The sequence below is a fragment of the Cyprinodon tularosa genome, unplaced genomic scaffold (genome assembly GCF_016077235.1).
Source record: "Cyprinodon tularosa strain WSP-4 unplaced genomic scaffold, ASM1607723v1 ctg4, whole genome shotgun sequence".
NCBI classification, from domain to species: Eukaryota; Metazoa; Chordata; class Actinopteri; order Cyprinodontiformes; family Cyprinodontidae; genus Cyprinodon; species Cyprinodon tularosa.
In genome coordinates, this window is record NW_024039118.1 from 960,254 (window position 1) to 984,253 (window position 24,000).

Sequence of the window (24,000 nt, forward strand, 5' to 3'; positions counted from 1 at the left end):
CAGGGAGCATTGTGAGGTTTAAAGTATTGCCCAGGGATCCAGAATGACATTCTGAGGTCTGAGAGACAGACACTCTGCTCTATAAACACTAAACCACCACTTAGATTCTAGAACGGCTTACTGCCATGTGAGCTAGATTGACCTACTTGGCCAGATTGACAAGATCTGCATTTTAAAAGCTAAAAACATTCCACCAACTGTTAAGCATGGTGGTGGCAGAATCATACTGTGGGGACTACTCAAAGTCCATCAGTGTCTCAAATCAACAGTTGGAGGACTGAAAGCTGAACAGTGTGAATTATTCCAAACACATCCTAATTATTGTTCGTTCATTTATCATAAATTATTCAGTTTATCATCCAAACTACTTTTGAAAGAGAATAAGCAGGCCAACATTAGGTTTCTGGACCTTAACCCTATAGTAAAAACTTCAATTATAGATAATGTCTGAGCCGGTGCTTGACAAAGTGTAATCAGCTAGGTAGATTCTGCCATGAAAAGAGGTAAAATAAGACAGAATGAGACTAGAAGCTTGTTGGTGGCTACACACTCCATGTAGTCAAGGTAAAACCTGATTAAACAAAATTGAATCAAAAGGGTAAGAAGGTGTATCTCAAATCCAAGCCAGCTGTCATGAAAAAAAATTAAATGAATGACTAATTATTAAACGAATAGTCAATCCAACCTAGAAGCAGAAACATAATACATCTTTCTAAGCCCCAGATTCAGAATGTTCTTGCACATCATTTGTATTTTCTATCTGTGTAAGATGTTCAAATGGATTACCTGGTCTACCTAATAGGAATATGAATAAAATCACTTAACATTTGGTTGATGCTCACGTCATCAAGAACATACAATTGTGCTTTATTTTATTCATAAGAATTCAAATAGCTATTTCACACAAATTCCCAATTTTTTTAATCATACATAAATATATCAGTGTTTAAGGTCATGAATTCAGCATATTTTTCCCTGTTCTGTTGAAATCAAATATATGACTAATATCACAGTATTGAAACACAGAGACAAGATAAATTTCTGGGTATCAGCTCGAGTTGTAAAAACCTTTCTTTTTTTTATTCTTTGAGAAGAGCTGAAAGCACCAACATGTGAACTCAATGTCGCACCGTTCACGTCAGACTAAAAGGTGCTTGTGTAGAAGATGTTGTTCCAAGGCACTTTCTTTTCTTCTTAAGGTACATTTAAATAAAACCTAAAGGTTTTCTACAAGAACTGAATATGCATTAGGCTCACAATATACCTAAATACAAATGCAGTGCTCACAGATACATGCTTTCCCGCTTTAAATAAGGTAGAAAAGTGCAATGTCAAGCGCTAGGGAATATATTTATATATGTATAAAAATATAGATATGTTTTTTTTTTTTTTTTTGTCTAAACGATTACAGTAACAGATGCTGAACGTAGCATCCTTGTTCACGGCTGCTGTCAAGGATTTGGAAATCCACTAATCACGCAGAAATAAACAGCAGCTACCCTCTAGATAAAGACTGGTTTTCAGCTGCGTTCACTTTCCTGTCTGTCTTTCTATAAATAACAGGTCTCTGACCTTTTTACACAAAAAGCTGCTCCCGTTTTTAAAAGTATGTGTGTGTTTCGAGGGTGGGGTGGGGGGGCTTATGCATGCGCTGAAAAGCTAACGGTGTGGGTGGGAGTGAAGGGGATTTATGGCTCAGGGGGAGGCTCCTCCAAGCTCTTCAGCAGATCTGTGTATGCAGAGGAGTTTATGTAGCGAGGGTACGAGTCTCTCTGCATCAGAGTGTAGATCTGCTGCTGAGCGTCGTCGAACGTGTGCGAAGTCGGCTCCAACATGTTGCGGTTTATCACCTCTCGCACGCGGGAGTCCAAGCTGACCTGCAGGGCAGAGAGAATGAGAAACCAGGTGTGATGCTGAACTTAACCAAATACAGTAGCTGGTCCTTGGCTGGTCCCCTACAATTCCTTTAAAAGCATCAATATTTGTACTGAAATATTTTGTCATGATTTGTGGATTGGATCTAAAGAGAAGTGCCTTCTCCTGGTCAGACCCTGCAATTCAGTGAAAAGGTGGAGTCAGTAAAACAATATTCACACCCAATAGCTGGAAGTTGCAGTGAAGTGGGCTGCCATTCGGCTGGCCTTTGATTAGGAAGTGCCATTTTGAATGCTAATCAGCTCTGATCAACTGAACAGAAGAATCTGATATAACTAATATAAAAAAAAAAAAAAAACCTGCTGATTTCTCTCAGTTTGGTTTCTATGATTATGGGAATCCAACAAATCTGAGTTGTACAGATTGTCAACAGGTGAAGAAAAACCCAATCAAAGGAAAGATTAAACTCATCATTCATGAGGTCAGAACAACATTTAAAACACTGCAGGCCTCAGCTTCTTCTTTTCGCTTTTGATGACTCAACAGTTAGACGGAGACTGGGAAAAAACTGCATCAATGGAAGAGTTAGCAGTTTTATTAAGGATACCTTTTTTAAGCTTTTACTGAAAAATATCTTTACAGTAGCTCTTTTATTTGAACCTTTAGGACTCAAATGTCATTTGATGAGTCGACAGACACCTCAGTAGTTAAGTACCGATGCATCTACACTACAAAAACGATCTAGAAATATGTAAAAATTTCTTAAATTAAGTGTATTTACCTTTAATTTAAGTAGGAAAATAGGATGATTTGCTAATTATGAATGAGTAGTTTTACTCTAAGAATACAATTAGATAATATTCACTTGAAACAAGACAATGCAATTGTTTTTTTTTTCTTATTTTAAATGTAAAATGTCTTATTGTATTGGCAAAGTGTCTCACTTACCTCCTCAACTGAAGAAAAATATTCATTTATTCTAAGTAAAAATTAACTTATCTAGATTTAAATTTTTTGCAGTGTATAAGCCTGTAGCCTATTTGTTCTGAATGTACTTTGGGTCGGAAGTCCCTGTGCTGTTTCTAATGTTGTAGTGTCAAGGGCGTCCATGTAAAAAAAAAAGATGTCAAGTATGAGCAGGAGCTGCCAGAACGAGCAGAAGAGCGCTGCAGTTCTGTGTTTTGGACACAGGTGACTATCGTTGGAATACTCCATCATACCTTTTAAAAAAGAAGCTTTTTAACAAGACAAAGATGGTGGTATTAGTGGGATGGTCTGACTAACATGCTAAAACGGATGGAAGTAGGAATCTAGCTCTTTTGTTTTCTGTCTTTCATTGCTGCACAAACTGATTAATCCAGGTTTCTGGCCATTTACATTATGGTTACAGTAACAGATTTCTGAGACTAATCTGTTATTCAATTTATTAATCCCAGAAAGACTCCAAAATAGTCTGGAAGACTACAGTAGCAGCCATAAAAAAAGGCCCTTCTCAGTCAAATGCCAACCGAATGGCAGCCCACTTCCCTGCAACTCTCAGCAAAATGCCCTCCAACTTCCACCAATTGGGTGTGAAGATTCTTCACTCTGATTCCACCCTTTCACTGAATTACAGGGTCTGACCAGCAGAAGGCACTTCTCTTTAGATCTTAATGTCCACAAATCATGACAGTATATTTTAGTAAAAAGATTTATGTTTAAAAAGGTACTGCAGGGGGCCAGCCAAGGGCCCATAAAGGAAAGTGGGGAATTTTGAACGGCTACTGATGTTTCAACGTAAAGCTGCAGTGGAAAATCTTCCAACTTTGAGGTCTATTAGGATAAAAAAACAGCAAGGCAGATGAATCCCCAGACTGAATCATTTAATAACTACATAATTCATTCATTAGATGATTCATTTTGTGTCTAATTATTTCCTAATGAGTTTTGTTCTAAATTTATCCATATTAGACATAATGTTAGACCTGAGTGACATGTCCTCTGTGTCTCACCTCTTTAGGGGAAAGAATAGAGATGAAGTCCTCATATATTTGGCGGACTTTCTCTTCAACCACAGTCTTATTGGTTTCTTTTTTCAGCTCTTCACAGGCAAGCCAGAACATCATGTTCTCTTCGCTGAACTCCGTCCTTAGGAACTGCCTGAAGCAGCTTCGCCCAGCTGCACTTTTCATCAGCCTTTCAAACAACACCGCCCAGGAACGAGCTTCGTCCAGATTGGGTTTCAGGCTGGGAAATAAACTAGCATTTAAGTTTTTATTGACGGTTTGATTTTGTTGAAGTCATTTTTAAAGAAGGGATGGAGGCTTACCTTTCTTCACAATTAGAGTTTTCCTCAGGTCGCTGCTCAAAGGTTGATCTCTGTGTGGTTTCTTCCTCACCTCTAACAGTCAAGCTGAAACAAAGACCCATTTAAATGACATGATAAATAATGGAAAATAGAGCTTTCACACCAGCATCATTGTCAGTTGGAACATTAAACTCTGTCATTTTGTTGGTAACAATTAGAATGTTAACCAGAATCTTGAGTCATTTCTTTAGATATTGCCTTAAAGTAGATTAATTTCTAATTAAACATTTTACAGTTGTCTTCATCCATATATGTCCCTGCAATGGTTAAGCTTTTTTGTTTCTCTGATTTTCATGTTGCACCCTAAACCAATAATGGATATATGATACATGGTTTTTATATTGTTTTATTGTCTCTCTAAAGTATCTTAAGACAAAGTTTTAAACTGAATTTGACTTGTGGAGAATGTTCTTTTTCTGGGTGGATCATCTAAATAAGTGGTCCTTCTAATTGTCAATCATTCTGGTGATATGTTTACATAAGGCTGTCCTATGTGCTCATCCTTAGGTAGCTATCTTTTTATGCACATGCGCACTTTCAGGCATATATCTGTGGTGAGCTACAGTTGAGCCAGTCATTGAAACTCGCTTTCTCATTCTTTGAAAATGGCAGAGGGTTCGTAAGAGAAAATGTGTCTACGAAGTGTATAAGAAGAAGAGAAAGGCCTCAGTAAAGAGAAACAAGACCCGAGTGTTTTTGGGAGACTCTTTTATGAGATGGTGTACACTGAAAGCATGGGTCCGGCTTCCCACTGATGCCTCAGTTACAGTTTCTAGTCGACATGTAAAGTTTGGCATGCTATTTGGAGAAATCCATTTCACATCCCTGCTAGTAAAACGAGAAGAAATGGGCTTGTGCATGCTCTTACAGGTGTTTAATACTGTAGGCGTTCTCTCTCGGGAGCAGGTACAGGGTTGTGCATGTGCATTTTTTTAAGTGGAGAGGGTAGGTCTTTTGAAATATTCATGAGACTACACCTACACCTTTAAACCATAACTAAGTAACTTTTTAACCCTCATCAAATATTTTCATGATTTTTGTTCCTATACGTAAACTTATAACTAGTTGAATGACACCTCTGTCATGGCCTGAGGGCGTCTGCATCACTTTCACCGACATTAAGCAACTTAGAGGAGGGTTACACTAACCCTTCCACACAAAACTACAAAGGTCCTAAAATTTTGCCTGCATTTTGTAATTTTCCAGCCATCTCCTTTTACTGATGGAGGTTCAGAAAGTGATGAAAACTGCAAATTCAAACTGAACTCCAGAGAATCTGAAAGAGCCCAAACCCGACCATGTTGGTAGGAATGTGGTACGTGACTTTGCGACGGAGGTCTCCCAGTTTAACCCTTTAAAGCCTGACCCAAGAATAAAACAAAACAGAAAATTACTTTTTTTTGGTTTGAATTCCTTATTTGCCCTTTTAACAAAGAATGTAAAAAGAAAAAAACAGAAATACATTTTTGATATTAATAATGTATTACTATGCGATAAGTCAAGATTATTTTTTGTGTAGTCTTCTACTGGCTGTTATCAGGTATACCTGATTGTGTACAATAGGATTTTGAGCAAAATTTGTACCATTAAATTATGCAAAAGGTGTCATATGCAAAACATTTCAGAAACCGTATGTATCAAATACGATACATTTGGCATTATAGGGTTAACAAGCGGAAGCGTGATGGCAACTCTGCTCATCCAGACTCAGGCAGACTCAGGCAGGGAAGAAAACAAAACCAGATAAAAATGAGTGAATCTAGTTTCAAATGAAGCCATTCTTCAAGCCGTTTTAATCTTGAAGAGAGTGGAGGTAAAGGTTGTAGATCTGAAGAAGCAGATGAGACAGAGGAGCACACTGCTTGCTAGTTTATCAAAGGCAGTCCATTTCAACGCAGAAGAGGTTTAAGAATGTAAAGAAAAACTGTGAAAAGATTGAAGCAAAAAAGGGTTTTCACAAAGAAAAAAGTTTCTGATTTGAGAGAGCGAGTGCCAGAATAAGAAACATATCGAATGAGATGGCGTCTGTGCATCAGAGGTTTGGAGGAAAGAGGGGGAGAGGACAACTGTACAAAAGTCATTCACATTCCTCAGAAAGTTCTCACTGAGCTAAAAGGAAAAATGGAAGATGCAGTGACCAACAACAGAAAATGACACGTGATTTTTCTCTTCACCCACAGATGAGTGAAGGAAGACATCTGGAAGAGAAGTAAAGGCTGGGCTGTTTGCAAAAAAGCGGTGATCCAGTTTGCATAGATTATGCCAAAAGAACACCTGAAAGAAAGGAGAAAGATGTGGCTAAAGACTGAGCAGACACACATCTTCATTGAGGGTCTCAGGATGAAGAAGGCTAACAGATCCAGACGGAGAAGTTCTCAGGACGGACATGTTGATGTTACTCACTGCTTTATTGGTAACAGAAGCTAACTGCTGTTAGTAGGGTGAGGAGTTCAGCATATAACTGTGTTTGGGCATTTTTTTTCTTTGTGTTTTCATTATGATTAATACGTTTTTATTCAGTTCTTTAAATTATTGTTAAAAGAAAGACACTTCTTTGTTCCATAGAGGGGAAAACTGTCACTGCTTTTTATTACAAAAACTCATTCAGTAGACAGGGCTGAAACGAAAAGACGTTATTCAGTCATGGTTCAAATAAATCTGGTAGTGTTGCATTCTCCTTTATCCGGTTTCCAGGGAAATCAAGGAAATTTTATAACATAAAACAGATCTAGCTGGTCAGTGGATACGTGTGGTTTTAAAATCAGAAGACTGACTTTTTTTAATTACAAATGTCTATGGATACAATAACAAATTGAAAAACATCATGTTAATGGACAATGCAACTGATTTCATAATGCAGCTTAAAATCCTGTAAGCGGGAATATGAGTCCAGATGAAAGGAATGACTCAACGAGATTATCTGTAATATCATGCGAGAAATAATCTGATTGATATCTGGATATTTCTAAGCCCTGGTAGAATGAAGAATCTAGAATTACTTATTGGATTGTTGATTTCGAAATAGCCAAGTATGTTTCAGCTGTAACCATTTCTAAGGCACCACTTTCAGACCACAGCTGTATAATCTAGCACTAAAACCCTCCATAAAATTACACAATAAGAAGAGCTACTGGAAGTTTAATGCAGGTTTATTGATTAATGAGGACTACTGTTCAGAAGAAATTGTTCAGAGTATGGAAAGGTGTGGAACATTTAAAAATTATATTAACAGTTGGAAATATATATTGTGTTTGAAATTAGAAAATGTTTGATTTATTTTAGCAAAAAATACAGAAAGAAAATGAGAACATTATGAAAGCAACCTTCAGAGGGATATTTCACAATGCTGTGGTTCATTGGAGGATAACGATGAGGATAAGATCAGGTTTATTCAGCTTCAAAATCAGCTAGATAAAACTTATTTGAAAAAAGCTAGAGGCGCTTTCATAAGATCTAAAGCCAAGTGGTTAGAGGAGGGTGAAAAAAACTTTTGCAAGTTAGAAAAAAGAAGACAGGAAAGAAAATCAGTAGCTTGTCTCATAATGAATGCAACAGAATGCAAAGATCTGAAGGAAATTGAAAAAGAGATTTTTAAATTTTACTCTACCCTCTATGAGTCCATCTATGAGTTTTATTGGAACATTGATGTTTCATTATTTGAACAAATCAAAGAACTTACTCCACAACCTTTAAAAGGTTATGTGAAACTACTTGATTTTAGGAGTAACAAGTTAGATGCAGCTATTAGCAAAATGTCCCTGAATAAAAGTCCAGGGAACAGACAGACCCACAACCGATTCTTACCAACATTTCTGGGCTTATATCAGGTAAATCTTGTTTAAATAAATTGAGCAATGTTTGGAAAAGGGTGAACTGACAGCAAGTATGAGGCAGGGGCTGATAATCCCCAAATCTGATAAAAAAAAATCAAGATCAAAGGTTGCTGGGCAACCTCAGACCGATACCTCTGCTTAATGTCGATTATAAAATATTCTCAGTCTTGACTTAAAAAAAAGCCCTCTCAGCTGTTCTTAACTAACTATTATTATGAACTAACTAGTGAATCACAGTCAGGGTTTTGAAGGGACATTCCATTCATAATAATAAATACATTATTACTAGATTTAATAGAATATAAAGAACTGATACAAAAAGAAGGTTTTATTCTTTTTTTTTTTTGATTTTTACAAAACTTTTATTCTTTGAATCACACATTTATACTTAAAAAACCCTACATAATTTTGGATTTGGCAAGGCATAAATAGTTCAGTTACATATAGTAGGCGTACTTTATTTAAAGACATATATGACAAGGCTGTGGATGTTCCCCATTATTGTTTATTCTGGGTGCTGAATTACTTTGAATCTGTTTTATGAAAAGTGATTAAAAAATTTTTTTCTCAGTGTTGAATTAACAAATTATAATTAGCTAATTAGCTGATGATTCCACTCTTTAAAAAAATGAAGTACAAATTCCATTCCCTTTAGATTTAATAAAGCAATTTATGTAAATAAATGTGAACTATTGTCATTACACAATCCAACATTGTAATCCCTAAATAATATAAATATTAAATTAGAGGTAAAATATCTAGGTATTTTCATATGGAGCCTAGGTGGAAGTTCAGCTGAAGAAACTAATTGCTCTCCTACATCCATCTGAGACACAGGCAATCAGCTACAACCACACCTCCATGAAAGCCAATTGGCATCCAAAGTTTATCTTAAAAGGCCTCGGATGCGCACTTGTTTGCTCTTGTGCGCAGGCTGTGGATGCGCTGTGTGACTTCATTCAGATCACACCATTTCAACCCACCTCCAGCACCTCCTCCACCATCATAGCTAAAGCTTCATCAGAGTTTCATTCCTCCCAGACTCTTAGGCTATGTTCACATTCCAGCCTGAAGTGACCCAAATCCGATTTTTTTAGCCCATATGCTACCTAGATCTGATCTTTTCATGGCTCTCTGAACAACACAGATCCAATTTTTTCCAATCCGACCCAGGCCACTTGGCTATGTGGTCCTGAATCAGATACGAATCTGATCTTTTCAAATGCGACCTGTGTCTAAACGGCCAGGATCCAATTCATCCGACCTGAACGTCATTAATACCTGACAAAGGTGACTATTCTGCATCTTGCATATTGAAAAGATTGTGTTTTTATGGTTGGAAAAGACCGCTAGATGCGCGCTGGCACTACCATCCATGTTTACTTACCTAAACACAGAGCACGCTGGCCTGTGACATCATTGCTTCCTCTACTGTAAATGCAGGACACTTGCACTGTATGACTGCAGTTCACACAGGAGATCACATACAAGTCGTATTTGGAAGTATTTGGAAACATGAACAGCAACCCCCAAAAAATCGGATTTCACAAAAAAAATCGGAATTGAGCATCAAGGCCTGAAGTGTGAACGTAGCCATACTACATTCCCTGTCTCATCTAAACCAGTCCAGCAGAAGACCGCCATGTTGAGCCTGGTTCTACCAGAGGTTTCTTCCCAACGGGGAGTTTTTCCTCTCCACTGTCGCCTTATGCTTGCTCATCATGGGCAGGTTCTCTCAACCTGTGTTATCCAACTGGACTTCCATCTTCCAGTTCCCTGAGTGAAGCTCTAGTATCAGCTCATGCAGTCCACTGGATCTCCCCATAAAGCTCAGCAGACCGTCTCGCTAACCAGCAGTCTACAGACTGACCAACTTCATCTATCTCCACTCCAACACCAGTTTCTGGCCTGGGGGGAAAAGAGCCCTATTCTTTGCTCCTGTTCATGCATATTTATCAAAATTAAGAGCTATGTTTCCTGCCGAGGTCTGAGCGCCACAGACAAAGTAATTGTATCAATACGTTCCTCCTAATTGTCTTTTCTCTTTGTTTGAGTTTTTCAGATTAAACTCCAAACATAGGAACATAAATGTGTATGTAAACTTTGTGAATACATTGGATGATTCCAATTCAATTTTAATGAGATGGCTATCCTGTAAGCTGTTATTGTCCAAAATAGAGGATCTTTCTAGAATCATTTACCCATCTCTGCCAATATCAAAGGATTTAATCAAGAAAATTAACAATATTCTTTTAAAATTCATTTGGAGGAATAGCTGCCATTGCATTAGGAAAGATGATGTGGTTAAATCATTGATAGAAGAAGAGTAAAAGTGATTGATTCTGATGTAATGAACAGGGTCCTTAAAGATACAGATTCTTTTGGGTTGGCCATACGCAATTTCATTTTTTTCTTTAAATGGGTAGATTTACAGGTGCTGGTCATAAAATTAGAATATCATGAAAAAGTAGATTGATTTCAGTAATTCCATTTAAAAAGTGAAACTTGTATATTATATTCATACATTACATACAAACTCATATATTTCAGATGTTTATTTTGTTTAATTTTGATGATTACAAATGACAACAAATGAAAATCTCAAATTCATCATATCAGAAGATTAGAATATTGTGAAAAGGTTCAAAATTGATGGCCCCTGGTGCCACACTCTAATCAGCTAATTAACTCAAACCACCTGCAAAAGCCTTTAAATGGTCTTTCAGTCTAGTTCTATAGGCTACACAATCATGGGGAAGACTGCTGACTTGACAGTTGTCCAAAAGACGACCATCGACACCTTGCACAAGGAGGGCAAGACACAAAAGGTCATCGCTAAAGAGGCTGGCTGTTCACAGAGCTCAGTGTCCAAGCACATTAATAGAGAGGCGAAGGGAAGGAAAAGATGTGGTCGAAAAAAGTGTACAAGCAAGAGAGATAACCGCACCCTGGAAAGGATTGTGAAACAAAACCCATTCAAAAATGTGGGGGAGATTCACAAAGAGTGGACTGCAGCTGGAGTGAGTGCTTCAAGAACCACCACACACAGACGTATGAAAGACATGGGTTTCTGCTGTCGCATTCCTTGTGTCAAGCCACTCTTGAACCACAGACAGCGTCAGAAGCGTCTAAAAAGAAACAGGACTGGACTGCTGGTGAGTGGTCCAAAGTCATGTTCTCTGATGAAAGTAAATTTTGCATTTCCTTTGGAAATCAAGGTCCCAGAGTCTGGAGGAAAAGAAGAGAGGCACTTCATCCACGTTGCTTGAAGTCCAGTGTAAAGTTTCCACAGTCAGTGATGGTTTGGGGTGCCATGTCCTCTGCTGGTGTTGGTCCATTGTGTTTTCTGAGGTCCAGGGTCAACGCAGCCACATACCAGGAAGTTTTAGAGCACTTCATGCTTCCTGCAGCTGACCAACTTTTTGGAGATGCAGATTTCATTTTCCAACAGGACTTGGCACCTGCACACAGTGCCAAAGCTACCAGTACCTGGTTGAAGGACCATGGTATCCCTGTTCTTAATTGGCCAGCAAACTCTCCTGACCTTAACCCCATAGAAAATCTATGGGGTATTGTGAAGAAGAAGATGCAATACACCAGACCCAACATTTCAGAAGAGCTAAAAGCCACTATTAGAGCAACCTGGGCTATCATAACACCTGAGCAGTGCCACAGACTGATCGACTCCATGCCACGCCGCATTGCTGCAGTAATACAGGCCAAAGGAGGCCCAACTAAATACTGAGTGCTGTACATGCTCATGCTTTTCATGTTCATACTTTTCAGTTGGCCAACATTTCTATAAATCCTTTGTTTTTATTGGTCTTCAGTAATATTCTAATTTTCTGATATGATGAATTTGAGATTTTCATTTGTTGTCATTTGTAATCATCAAAATTAAACAAAATAAACATCTGAAATATATGAGTTTGTATGTAATGTATGAATATAATATACAAGTTTCACTTTTTAAATGGAATTACTGAAATCAATCTACTTTTTCATGATATTCTAATTTTATGACCAGCACCTGTAGTTGTCTTTTACATTGTGACTTTAGTTGTAACTCTCTGCCAGTCAAAATCTCTGCATTTCATCACCAAGCCCTCATGTGTTAGAAATTAATTTACAAACAAAACTTTACTCCACACAACATTCCTATTCGGAACAACAGTTACCTACAGATCGATAGGAAGTCTGTGTTCGAAAGTGGGTGGGATCTTAAAGGTCTGTTAGTCACTTAGCTGAATCTGAAGTGATCCTTTTGGATCGTTTGTTGTTGTGTTGTAACCTAAATTGCCAAAAAAACCAAAACAACAACTCTACAATGAATTGTTGAACTCTATACCATGCTCTTTTAGTTCTCTAGTTAAAATTATTTGTTTTATTGTGACACTTACTGAGGTACTGTGGATTGAAGGTATTCAGATCCACTATAACAATAATATGTTGAGGAATTTCCTCGTAAGAGAATGTTTTCTGCATTCAATTAGAAGACACTACACTTTAAAAGACTTTACAATAGATCAGATTTCTAAAATAAGAACTAACTATATAACTTACCATGTGCCTCAAAAAGCTAAAGAGATGCAGTTCCAAATAATTAATGAAATTTATCCAATTAATAAAATTTTTTACTTATATACAGAACATTGTGTATTTTGTATGCAAAACATTGAGAGCTTGAAACATGTATTCCTTTTTTCTGGGCATATTTTTGAAGCTGGCTAAACTTAAAGAACATTGTTCTGTCTCCACTATCTGCCACAATTATATAACTAGGTTTAAAAAGTTAAAGCTGTTCTCAGGAATATTTAGGAAACGTTCTTATATTGATGGTATTTTTTAAATTTACAAATGTAGTTTTTTTTTTCGTAAAACAAAGCCCATCTTTTGTCACTGGAAAAATAATTTCCTGTTAACTCTAAACATACATTCAAATAATAATTTTTGTTGGAATATTTTGATTTATTGTAATATTGCCCTTCTTTGTTATGGTTAGTGTCGTGTTGGAATCTTTTGTTATTTTATAGCCTTTATCTTTATGTACTGCTGTCTAATGTCTTTTCTATTTTATTGTATTTGCTCATATCTTTGACAGGTCACTGTCCGACTTATTCTGTTGCTGATGTTGAATGGATTTGAGACACTTGTATAATTTGTCTTTTCTAAAGTATAAAGGCGGAATTCTATGCAACGCCCGGCCAAACCCCTAACTCCTCGTTCAATATATAGAGCGGGGACTATATAGTGGACTTATAGTGACTTGATAATGATCAGTCAACTGAGTTGGGCAGATGATCAATAGTTACTGAATGAGACAAGATCTGCATGATTTGAGAATGATAGAGAAAGAGATAACTACCTGTTTGATGTTCATTCATTGGGTCGTTTTTGCTTGGTAATTAGCATTTTTAGGATTTAATCAAGTGAGATGATAATAATAATAATATATATGATGCAATTAAACTATAATAACCCCAGTATCTCATCTAAAAATAACCAACTTTCACTGGGTGTGTAAAACAGAAATTATTTTAACTATTAAATTCAAAGTTTTCATGTTGTGCATTCTAATGTTTTTGGATTTATGGTTTTGTGATTTTATTGTCTTTGTTTTAGAATAGTATAAGATTTATAAAAGAGGAGAGAAGAAGATTATAGGAAGGCTGATAGAAGACTGAATGAGAGCGGAGTAAAATAGGAGCACCAATGGGACGAACAATTGGAGAGACGGGAGATAAATCTACTTAGAAGAGTAAAGCAGAGAGCAGACAGAAGTAAGAACAGGGCTTGAAAGAAAAGGAGCTCAGTAACCAGCCAAACACACCTGGATTAATCAGCTAGTCCAGTAATGAAAGATGGGAAACAAAGGAGCTGCTGAAATTCAGAGTAGTGGAGCTGTGCATATACCCATTAGTAGGAGAAAATAAATCCCTTCTTTGAGAGGCCGGGGCCCCTGATGCCGTCAGTTGTCAGTAATAAACACATATCATCTGTTACCTGCAGGCTTCGGCACTACTTGGTTTTAATCCATGTCAATGCAGATGTTTACCTAGTTATCATAGGTATGTAGATGTACAGTAAACAGAATATTATTTGTTTCCTTTTGTTGAAGAATTGGGCAAACTCTGTCTCCACAGACAGCCACTTTTAGATTTACTTTTCTGATTTTTCTTTTCCTCATGTCACTCTCCCATTAGGCAGAGCTCTATAGGCCCCACAGAAATGGAAAGCTGTGGTAACAACCGTTGATCCCTCCACACCCACCCCATCCTTTCCCCATCCCTTCGCCCCAATCCAGAGATCCAGTTCTAGTTTTCTATTAATAACACTATCGGCAGATTCATTTTATTATCCTTAGGATATACTACCAGTGTGGAGAGGTATCCTTGGCTTTTACACTTAGTTTTTGTACATATAAATTTGAATAAGTAAAAATAAATGAAAAAAATACTTAATTACAATCAAGTATTGATTACAAATACTTGATTACAATACTTGATTTGATGTATATTTTTCTTATTTACTAGCTAGAAATATCCCCAGATTTGATTTCAGAAATCTGGTCACCTTAATATTCAGGCACTGTGGCACCTTCTGTTTGGGATCTATATGCGCGTTTTGTGAAATGATCAAACACAACATTATATTTATCTGTTTCAAGACTCTAAAATCATTAGTACATCAGTCGTTGATGAGTCACGTGGGAAAGGGGAAGAGTGGTGGGTGCAGTGGTGCACTAATATGACTTATTTTCAATATAGTCATATGACATTCTTTTACAACAATTAAATTAATGATCTCATCCCTATTCATCTTTCACACAGAAATGTAGTTAAATCCTAGTTCAGGATTTTACCACGCAATGGTCTCTACCACACTGCTTCTGATGGGAAATGGGGTCTTCCTTTAGGCAAAACAATACAACTTTTGTCCACTGGGGGAAGACAAAATCAACCAAAACTGAAGGTTCTTTAGTACTGCTTTCGAGGAAAAGTCCAGTCAGCAGGATTAATCAATGGATCATTATTTATACCTAAAAACTAATATGTTCGCAGTAATTTAAAGAATTTAGCATTAATCAGTAAAAAAAAAAAAATAATAATAATAATTTTTGGCACGATCACTGAGTCTGGGAGGGGCCATTTTTGCCCAAATATAGTAACACCTAACTCCTAACATATTCCGGTAGTGAGGTCTCGGTGAGCCTTACAGGCAAAATCAATGGGAATACCAAACACACCTGCAATCAACAAAAGTTATTTAAGATTTCGAGAAAGCTATTCTTAAAATGACAATGCCCATGTGCTTGGCAGGTGGATGTCGCAATAAATCGGGTAAAAGTGAAAAAATAAATGTGTTATTTCACCTTTCCAATTCACGATCCTCCACAGACGGGTTCGTCGTTGGATTGCCAACTCGAAGAGGGAGGATATGCCATTGAACTTCTGGCCAGAAAAAAAACACGTCATATGTAACCAACATTTCAAAGAAGAATGTTTTAAAGATAATTGCACATTGTGATAAACACGAGATAGAGCATTGGGACTTGCTCGACTAATTTTTTATTTAAAGTACTTTCAGAGGTTTGAATTCTGAAAATGACCGGACTTTTCCTTTAAGTTCCAAAAAATTTAAAAAACAATCCACTCGATTTTGTTTCCAAGGTTGAAGAGGTTTCACTTCCCATCCAGGAAGCTTTTTCAATTGAAAATGTCAGAATCAGAGTTGAGTTTGAAGCTTTATAGAGTAGCCCAAAAAACTTGAATTTAACCAGAAGAACGGGTTTGTCCCTTAGGAATGGGGAGTCGTTTGGGTTCTTTGTTGGCCAGCAATACCCGATATCTATGCCTCTGAAAGGGGGGTCGTTAGGGCCACAATTATCAACAATGGAAACTAAGTCCAGTGGATTTTTTCAAACTTTCTGGAATGAGTACGATCTGGATGGCTGAGAATCTTCACCAGCGTACTGTTTTAAGATTCGGGACATATATAGATGATATAACCCCCTGAACGCACCATCCCCACGTAGAAACACGGCGATAGCAGCATCAAACTCTGAATAGATCATGTTCGGCAGAAGAGACAAAGAAACTGGTCAGAGTTGGAAGATGGGTGGAGCTAAAAATAGAAAAATACTGCAGGAAAACCATTTAGAAAAGCCTTGAGATTGGGCGGGGGGGGTTTGTGTTCCTTCAGCGCCCAGACCCTAAAACTACGACCAGAGTTATAATAAAGAAGTTTAAATCAAAGCTGCTGTAATTCCCCCATTAAAGTTCGGTTCTGGATATAACTAAGAAACTTTGGCAAGATTTAGAACTGTTTTTGTTCTCCATTCAGTTAAAGCTGAAGTCTGTAAGTTTTTAAAAATCACTTTTTTGTCATATTGGCTAAAACTGTCCCTATGCCCAGACAGCAGTATATGTGATATGTAACCTGTGAAAAAAACTGCTTCAGTTGGTACCGCCTACTGCCTGTATTTCAATCTGGAAAGAATAATTCTGGACGAGTCAAAACAACCAATCACAGCCAGAGGAGCGTCTGATGGAGTGTCAATCACAGCTCACACACGCTGAATCCCGCCCGCCCCCCCCCCCCCCCCCCCCCCCCCCCCCCCCCCCCCCCCCCCTCTGGTCGCATGCGGTAGCCGCGCAGATGCTGTGAGAGGGGTGGAGCTTGGAGGTGGGGCATGAGTGAAGCAGAGAGGGTGGGGGAGTGACGTGAAACCTGTTTTTCTTCAAATTTTCAGTCGAAGTCTGCTCTCTTCTCAATGTTACAGACTGCAGCTTTAAACTGACCTTTGGATAGAAGTGTGGTGAATGCTTATTTTGCTCTAAAATTGACCATTATTTTGCTAATTATCAATAAGTCCAGGACAACCAATCAAAACTATTCTGGCATTTTGCAAGCTGTCCTGTTTCCTTTAAAGTAAAATAAAAGAAAACAACTTCAAGCCTTTAAACAGCCATACAAAGCAATGCATGTTTGCAGGAACATCCAAACATGGTTTCCTACACTCTGGAATTGGATGAATTAACTGGTGTTTATTCCTCATTTAAACTAAGTAAGCAGTTCCAGGTTGATCTGCTGGGAACACCTGCGTCGATAATAAAGTGTTTCGACTACCTTGTTGCTCCTGTGGGTCTCACCTGTGCATAATTAAAACCATTTCTCTGCTTCTACCGTTGGTCACACAGTAATTGGTTCAGGTAAGGGTCCCCTGGGAGCCTTTCCAGTTGGGAATGTGGCTGTTGTGCAATGATTAAAGGCAAATTCATATACTAGTAGAGATGAAATGTATTACTCATCTCCTATGGAGTACATTAAGGTGTCTGCTCCCAGGGGAAGCTCGAGTCAGCCTTGGCTAACTGCAAAACAGGTTATATCCCTCTGAGGTTGCTCCATGTGTGATTACTGAGGTTTTTTCTGGAAGGATGGTTTTGATTCAAGATGAAACTGAAATCTAGCATTAAATACTTGAAGTCCTCAATCCATTTTTCATTCTTTTTCAGAAAGTTCATATGTTCCTAAAATGGGAATATGCTTTTTCTTTTTTTAATTGAAATATCCGTTGACCAGTGTGCAACATTTTGGGTTTCTGTAGTTTATTTAAAAGTAACTTTCAGGTCCAATACTCTGGTCGAAAATGCTGAGCACATTGTCTTGGTTTTAAAAGAAATTAACCGGCTAAAGGTTGATTTTTCTAATGATTTTGGACATTTTTATTTGCTTATCATGCGTCGGCAGAGAGGAGCTTTCTTTGCCATTGCACCAAATCTATGGAATAAACTATCTTTATATATTAAGAAATCAAACACACTTTCTATCTTTAAACTTCTTTAGAGACAGATTTTCTCTCTTTAGCTCCAAGCCCAAACCCAGAGATGTTGGCTTTTAAAATTTTAATGTGGTTTGTCAAAGATACTGTAGTACAAACTAGGATTGTACATAACCAGCTTTAACATGATACATGTTATAGTGAAGAGGATACAATGGTTTGCAACATCACAAGCTGTCAAGTACGATTTCCATTCAGCTCAGATCGCAAGTCTGTGATTGATATGATGTCTTATCATCTGCATATCTAAAATAATTTTTACATCGCTATCAACTTAAAAACAACAACTCAATTATGATAACAGGCACGAGGCATTTAATCAAAGTACATTGCCTGTTCAATATAGTCTTGTCTCATGTGAATTTCAAAATTAATGGTTATTTTTGGATCAGTATTTTCATTTTCCTTCACTGTAACCAGATTATTGTCATTTAGTTGATCATTGTGGATCAACTTATTTTTACAGTCCTACTATAGACAGTAGGTAAATAAACATAACCATATCAAATGATCATTTGGATTCATTTCGTGTCCAAAGATTCTCCAAACTGAGTTTTGGATTTTATCAGTTGTGGGCCTATTCCTTGGTTCTCTGATTAAATACTCATTATGCATTCTAATTTCTAGGTTGATATGAAGGTTTGAACTGCACCCTTTGAGATGTTTGAAGTTTTAGTTTTTTTTTTTTTTTTTAACAACATCAATACAACATCCATTGCTCCTTATAAAGCAATTTGTTTAATGTTTAATATAATAGGCATACTTTTTTTTTTCTAGTTTACTTATAGCTGATGTTTAAGGTATTTGGTTGCATTGGGTTATATTTAGTTAGATTAGTTATGCTGCTATAGGGTTAGGCTGCTGAAGGGCATGAGGACCACTTTCCCTTATTTTGCTACATTCCACTTCTATTTATATATTTTCATAACCGGATAATCCAGGTACAGAAAGTGAAAAGACTGTACAAAGAATAGTTCCAACCATTCACATTTTCAGCTCCACAACAAAGACTAGAGGCTAATCACCTGGTTAGGTGAACAGGATGGAGCAAAACTAGGCAGTGTCTTTACTTTTTGCTACACATGTTTTACTATTTGTTAGTTTGACTTCTAACTACATTTTCTCTGCTTTTTCTCATCATAGTAGCTTCACCTTGCCTGGCACTGTTTAACTGAGACACCATTCTGAAAAAAGGCATCAACTGGACTGCTGACATTTACAACTTTGGCTATAGATGTTATAGAGTTGGACCTGTTTAGTCCTGTTTTTCTCCTAGGCACAGTTTTTAGTGATCGACCAATAACCCTTTTTAAAGCTGATGCTAAAACCTATATTTTGAAATCGATCACTGATTTGCTGCTGATTGTTTTGCACAGATTATTTAGGTTCATATTGCTTTTAAAAATTATACAATGATAACACATGTTACACAAGTCTCAGTTTAAACAAAATGAAAACGATGGCTTGCAAATGGAGGGTTTGGCAATGCAGGCACCTTACATGATCTCAAACATGTCTGTTGAATACACTAATGAATCGGATAATGCAAGTACGTATTGTTAGATATGTACTTGCATTATCCGAAAAAAAAAAACAAAGAAAAAAAAAACAATGTTGTCTACAAATAAATCATCTTTCTGACTTGAAAACCTGCTCAGAACACATTCGCTTCACTGCATCTAGACAGAGCTACCATGGAGCTAGTTCACCATTACCTTCTCTAACATAGAATGCATTTAAGGATCAGTGCTTTGATGTTTCTTTTGTATGTCTGCTTTTGTCTTCTCAACCCCCCAGGTGGCCATGGCAGCAGGCCGCTCACATTGATCTGTTGGAGGTTTCTTTCTATTAAAAGGGAGGTTTTCTTCTCCACTGTCACTACATGCTTGGTATAAGTGTTTGCTTCAAAGTCAATGAAAAAATGCAAGCAAACATCTACTGTTTCCAAAGGGTCATCCAGGAGGAGTGAATTCTGCAAAGGTCAATGACTTGATACAATTTGATGTTTCCTTATGTGGAAAACTTTTTATCAAGTTTTAGGGACATCGGAATACAAGGGGGTTGGACTCATGCATAAACCATATTTTCAGATTACTTTCTGTATAGGAAATTGAAACCCTTTGTTATTGTTTTTCTTCCTCTTCACAATCCTACTTTTTATCAATCTATCACAAAAAATCCACCAACACAATTAAATCCATTTACAAGGCAGTGTAGTTAACTTGACAACAGAATTTTTTTCAAGGTTAGTTATAGGTTTGCAGAATAAGTCAACTTGTTTTATATTTGTTAGGTGGAAAAACAGACCAAATCTTATATCTTAGTCTGTAAGTTTTAGTCATTTTTAAATAACTGTAATGACTGAATAAAGATTACTAAGCATGTCAGAGATGTTTTATTTTGTTTTATTTTTGCAACATGTTTTTTCCCTGCCCAGCTATGTGCTAATCTAGTAGTGAGGGTGTTATTACCAAGAACAGCTACAGCAACAGCACCAGCAGAAGCAACAGGCGTTTGAGGCGTTGGTGGGGGTGTTTCCCATTTTGTGGTGCACTTCGAGGACACTGGCAGCTGCTTCCTGGTGAACCTGCATCTGTCTCTTGCGCATCTCCGCCCGCTCTGAGCCCATGGACTGCAAGGAGATACAAAAAGGTTAGAAGATCCGTCTGTCCAGACAAAGCCTCTTGAAGCTTTGTCTGCGTGGTGATGGCTGGGTCTTTCAGAACAACAGTTTACAGTTTGACTGAACTTCTTCCATTGTGGTACCCCACTTGTTGCCCCTTCCTGCATCTAACCCTTTGAAAACATTTAGCTTGGATGGCTACAGGGTTAGAAAAAACACAAATTCCAGACTTTTAGAATAAATATTTGAAGTAATCAACAGGAAATAGTTCCTCTGTGACACACTCTGCTTAAGGGGGATATACATTTGAACTTGATCGGTTTAAAAACCTAATTACTTAGAGTTTAGACTGTTTTAAAATAAACCACCAAATATAATTGTATTTTTCTTGAGGTCCTGTTTCTAAATTTTGCATATTTTTGCTTTGCTGATGTATACTCTGATCAGAATTGAGCGGCACAAATGAAAATAGTTGGTATTTATTTTCCAATCCATATAGTGTGGCCTGCTCTTTGCAGAGTTTTTACTATTCAACCACAGTATTTGAGCCAAAGCATCTCAGTCGGACAAGATCATTCCAAATTCTTGATTTTAATTCTTCGTAATTCAATTGGAAATCACTGTTATGCTCTGTAGATGTGAAGAGCTTTTTTCTTTTTTAAATGTTGGTCGTTCTGGAAAGTTGTGCCACTGTTTCATACTTTGTTCTTTTATAGAAAGGGGCCTTAATAGTGTTTCAAAGTAGGTCCACAGCCTGAAAAATAACTTTGAAAACCTTTTAAGACTGATAGCTATGAGAGATTTGTTTTTCATCTGTTCTTTAATATATCTTATTTCATGTTATATCCAAAATATATATGGGTAAACCCAATTTTTTCACTATATGTTTTAATAGGCATCACATTTTCAGTTGAGTTTGGATTTATTTCTCCTTAAAAAAATGAAATTCTCATTTGAAAATTTTTATTTCATATTTAACAAAAACTTATCTTTGGCTAATATTAAAATTAGACAGGAGGTCAGACACATTTAACAGTGACAAAAAATATCCAAAAAAATCCAAAGCTGATAGATGTTCCAATTTATACATTAACCTGCATATGTTAAAACTATATGCACATGAACGTGGGAAGATTCATCTAGCAGAATGCATTTTAATTTGTCCAAATCATCCGCGCAGCCTGGCTGTTTTGTAAACTGCAAAGGGAAACAAACCCACAGCGATGGATTGTGCTGAATGTTAGGGAGGAGAATAAAATCCCAGCATGACGAACAGATCTCCTCCTCTCTGTCAATGAGCATGACAGGCAAGGCGTCACTCCTTGGACCGCAGAGATCACATCCATCAGGCGCATCCTCGGGAGGATACGCACGCGTGATGGCACATACAGGCAAAGCTCTCTGCCCAAAGCAAGCGGCCATTTATAGAAATACAATGAAATCATTTGATCACAAAGGCTGATAAGATGTTGCTTTTCTCCCCTTTGTTTATTTTTTGGGGGAAGGATAACACTAAAAAACATCTGAAACGGATTAAATTGATTTAATTAGCGACGATCATGCAGAAATCATGATGCGGATGACTGATTCAGGAAGGATTTTAACATTTATTTATTCACATTACAGATGCTCCTGAATTATCCGCCTTATATTTCATGAAGAGGAGCGCAAACTCGGACATATCCTTTTAATTGGTTTTATTATAGAAAAAAAGAACAATATTAGTGCAATAAATCGTTTACTTACTGTGTCACCATGAATGCCAGAATACAGGTGATTTTCAGCTCGATCACATCCGTCTGCCTCCGACTTGACACAAACCAGTTGGTGTCCTCTGCGCGCATGCGTTCCATGCAAGTGTGAAAAAGATTTCTCTGCAACCAGATGCAACCACGCAAGAATAGAACACGATCTTCTCAAGCCACAAGCTTCTACTCAGAGCCTGCTTTAGGGTTCAAATTCATTATTCAATGCAAATAATAATAATAATAAATATATACATATATTTGAAAAAGATAATATCCAGCTGTAAATTTTGTTCATAACACCAGTGATCTATATATTATATTCATTACTTATAATGGTATTCATCTCTATACTTATTACTTACTTAAGAAACAGGACTACACAATAAAGTTGAATCTAATCTAAAAAAAAAAATAAAATAAAAATTGACGCTTAATGTAATTTAACGCTCAAATTAAAAGAAGCGATGTGATTTAAAATAAACCTATTTGTTAAAACAAATATTTACATATTATAAATTGCATAAATCTGTTTGCCTTTATGCAATCTTATATGTCCTCATACCATTGCAATCTTCATGACGGGTGTGCGTAATTTGGATAAACTTGGCGAAAATCGTCCTCTCATCCCCATCTGTATCGCCGCTTCATGAATGATGCGGCTCATAACCACTGGATGCCACCAGAGGGCAGCAGAGATCCATCCTAGGAAATGGATTAAACTCCTTGGAGTATCGAACGTAAAGTTGTACAATCTGACAAAAACTTTCGTCAAATGAATTGAATCATAATTCTAACACATAATGATATTCTAGTCAAATAATTTATTAAAGCATAATAATTCATTAATTTAACATGAAAACAAATGTAAAATTTTAAATTAGGCTGATTGTGTTAAAATACATGTATTACTTTACTTATTATTAGTTTTGTTCAAATGCTTAAAATCTACTCTGAAATAAATCTTTAAATTTGACTTGTTACTGCAGGCCAATCACCTTTGTAAAAAGAACAGCAATAGAAAAACAGCTCGAGTTGTGTTACAACAAAGTACAATGAAATATAAATACTGTTTTTTATGTATGCTTTTATCTAAACTTGTGGTTGTTTCATTTTGTAAATTAACACATGACCTATACATTAAAATTATAATTTAATTTTGTTGGTGAAATATTTAGTTAGGCCATTTGTGTATTTCTAAAATGTGGGTATTGATCTGAACATTTACAAATCAAATGACTTACATAGTAAAAAGTCATGTATGCAGGAAAACAAACAGAAAGGACAAAAATAACAATTTATATTCAGTTCAACACATGTCATCTCAAGGCATTTTACAGAGACAATTCAATTGGATCTTGCAGCTCCGAGCCAGCTCCCATATCAGAGGATGAAAGAGAGCACAATAAGCCAGTCACAGTCAGAGAAACAGGACTACACTGAAAAACAGGCAGAGCTCCAACATCTATAAACAAAAGTGTTGATGGCAGTAGCAAAGCTGATATTTCTCTCCAGGATGGTGTCACAGCCAAACAGGAACAGACCAGATGAAGCTACTATGAGAAAAAGCAGAGAGAGGATAACATTAGAGATTTAACTAACAAATACTGCAGAATAGGAGAATAGAGTTAGAGCCCAGAAAATAAGAATAAGCTGAAGAAGAGTGGGTCAGGGTAACTATAGCCTCATTTAAATGACCATTGAGCATATGGAAATAGGCTTACACAAACAGTCCA

At 36.9% G+C, this 24,000-nt stretch overlaps 1 protein-coding gene across 1 annotated transcript; it reads right to left on the reverse strand.

Moving 5' to 3' along the window:
- Window positions 1-1,324: 1,324 nt before the first annotated feature.
- LOC119791712 (regulator of G-protein signaling 20) lies at window positions 1,325-22,389 on the reverse strand. Its single transcript, XM_038297969.1, has 5 exons — window positions 22,266-22,389; window positions 20,368-20,528; window positions 4,184-4,267; window positions 3,867-4,101; window positions 1,325-1,877 (listed from the first exon to the last, which is right to left on the reverse strand). The coding sequence occupies exons 2-5, from the start codon at window positions 20,523-20,525 to the stop codon at window positions 1,689-1,691; spliced, it is 666 nt and encodes a 221-aa protein (XP_038153897.1). The 5' UTR covers window positions 20,526-20,528; window positions 22,266-22,389; the 3' UTR covers window positions 1,325-1,688.
- Window positions 22,390-24,000: the final 1,611 nt, after the last annotated feature.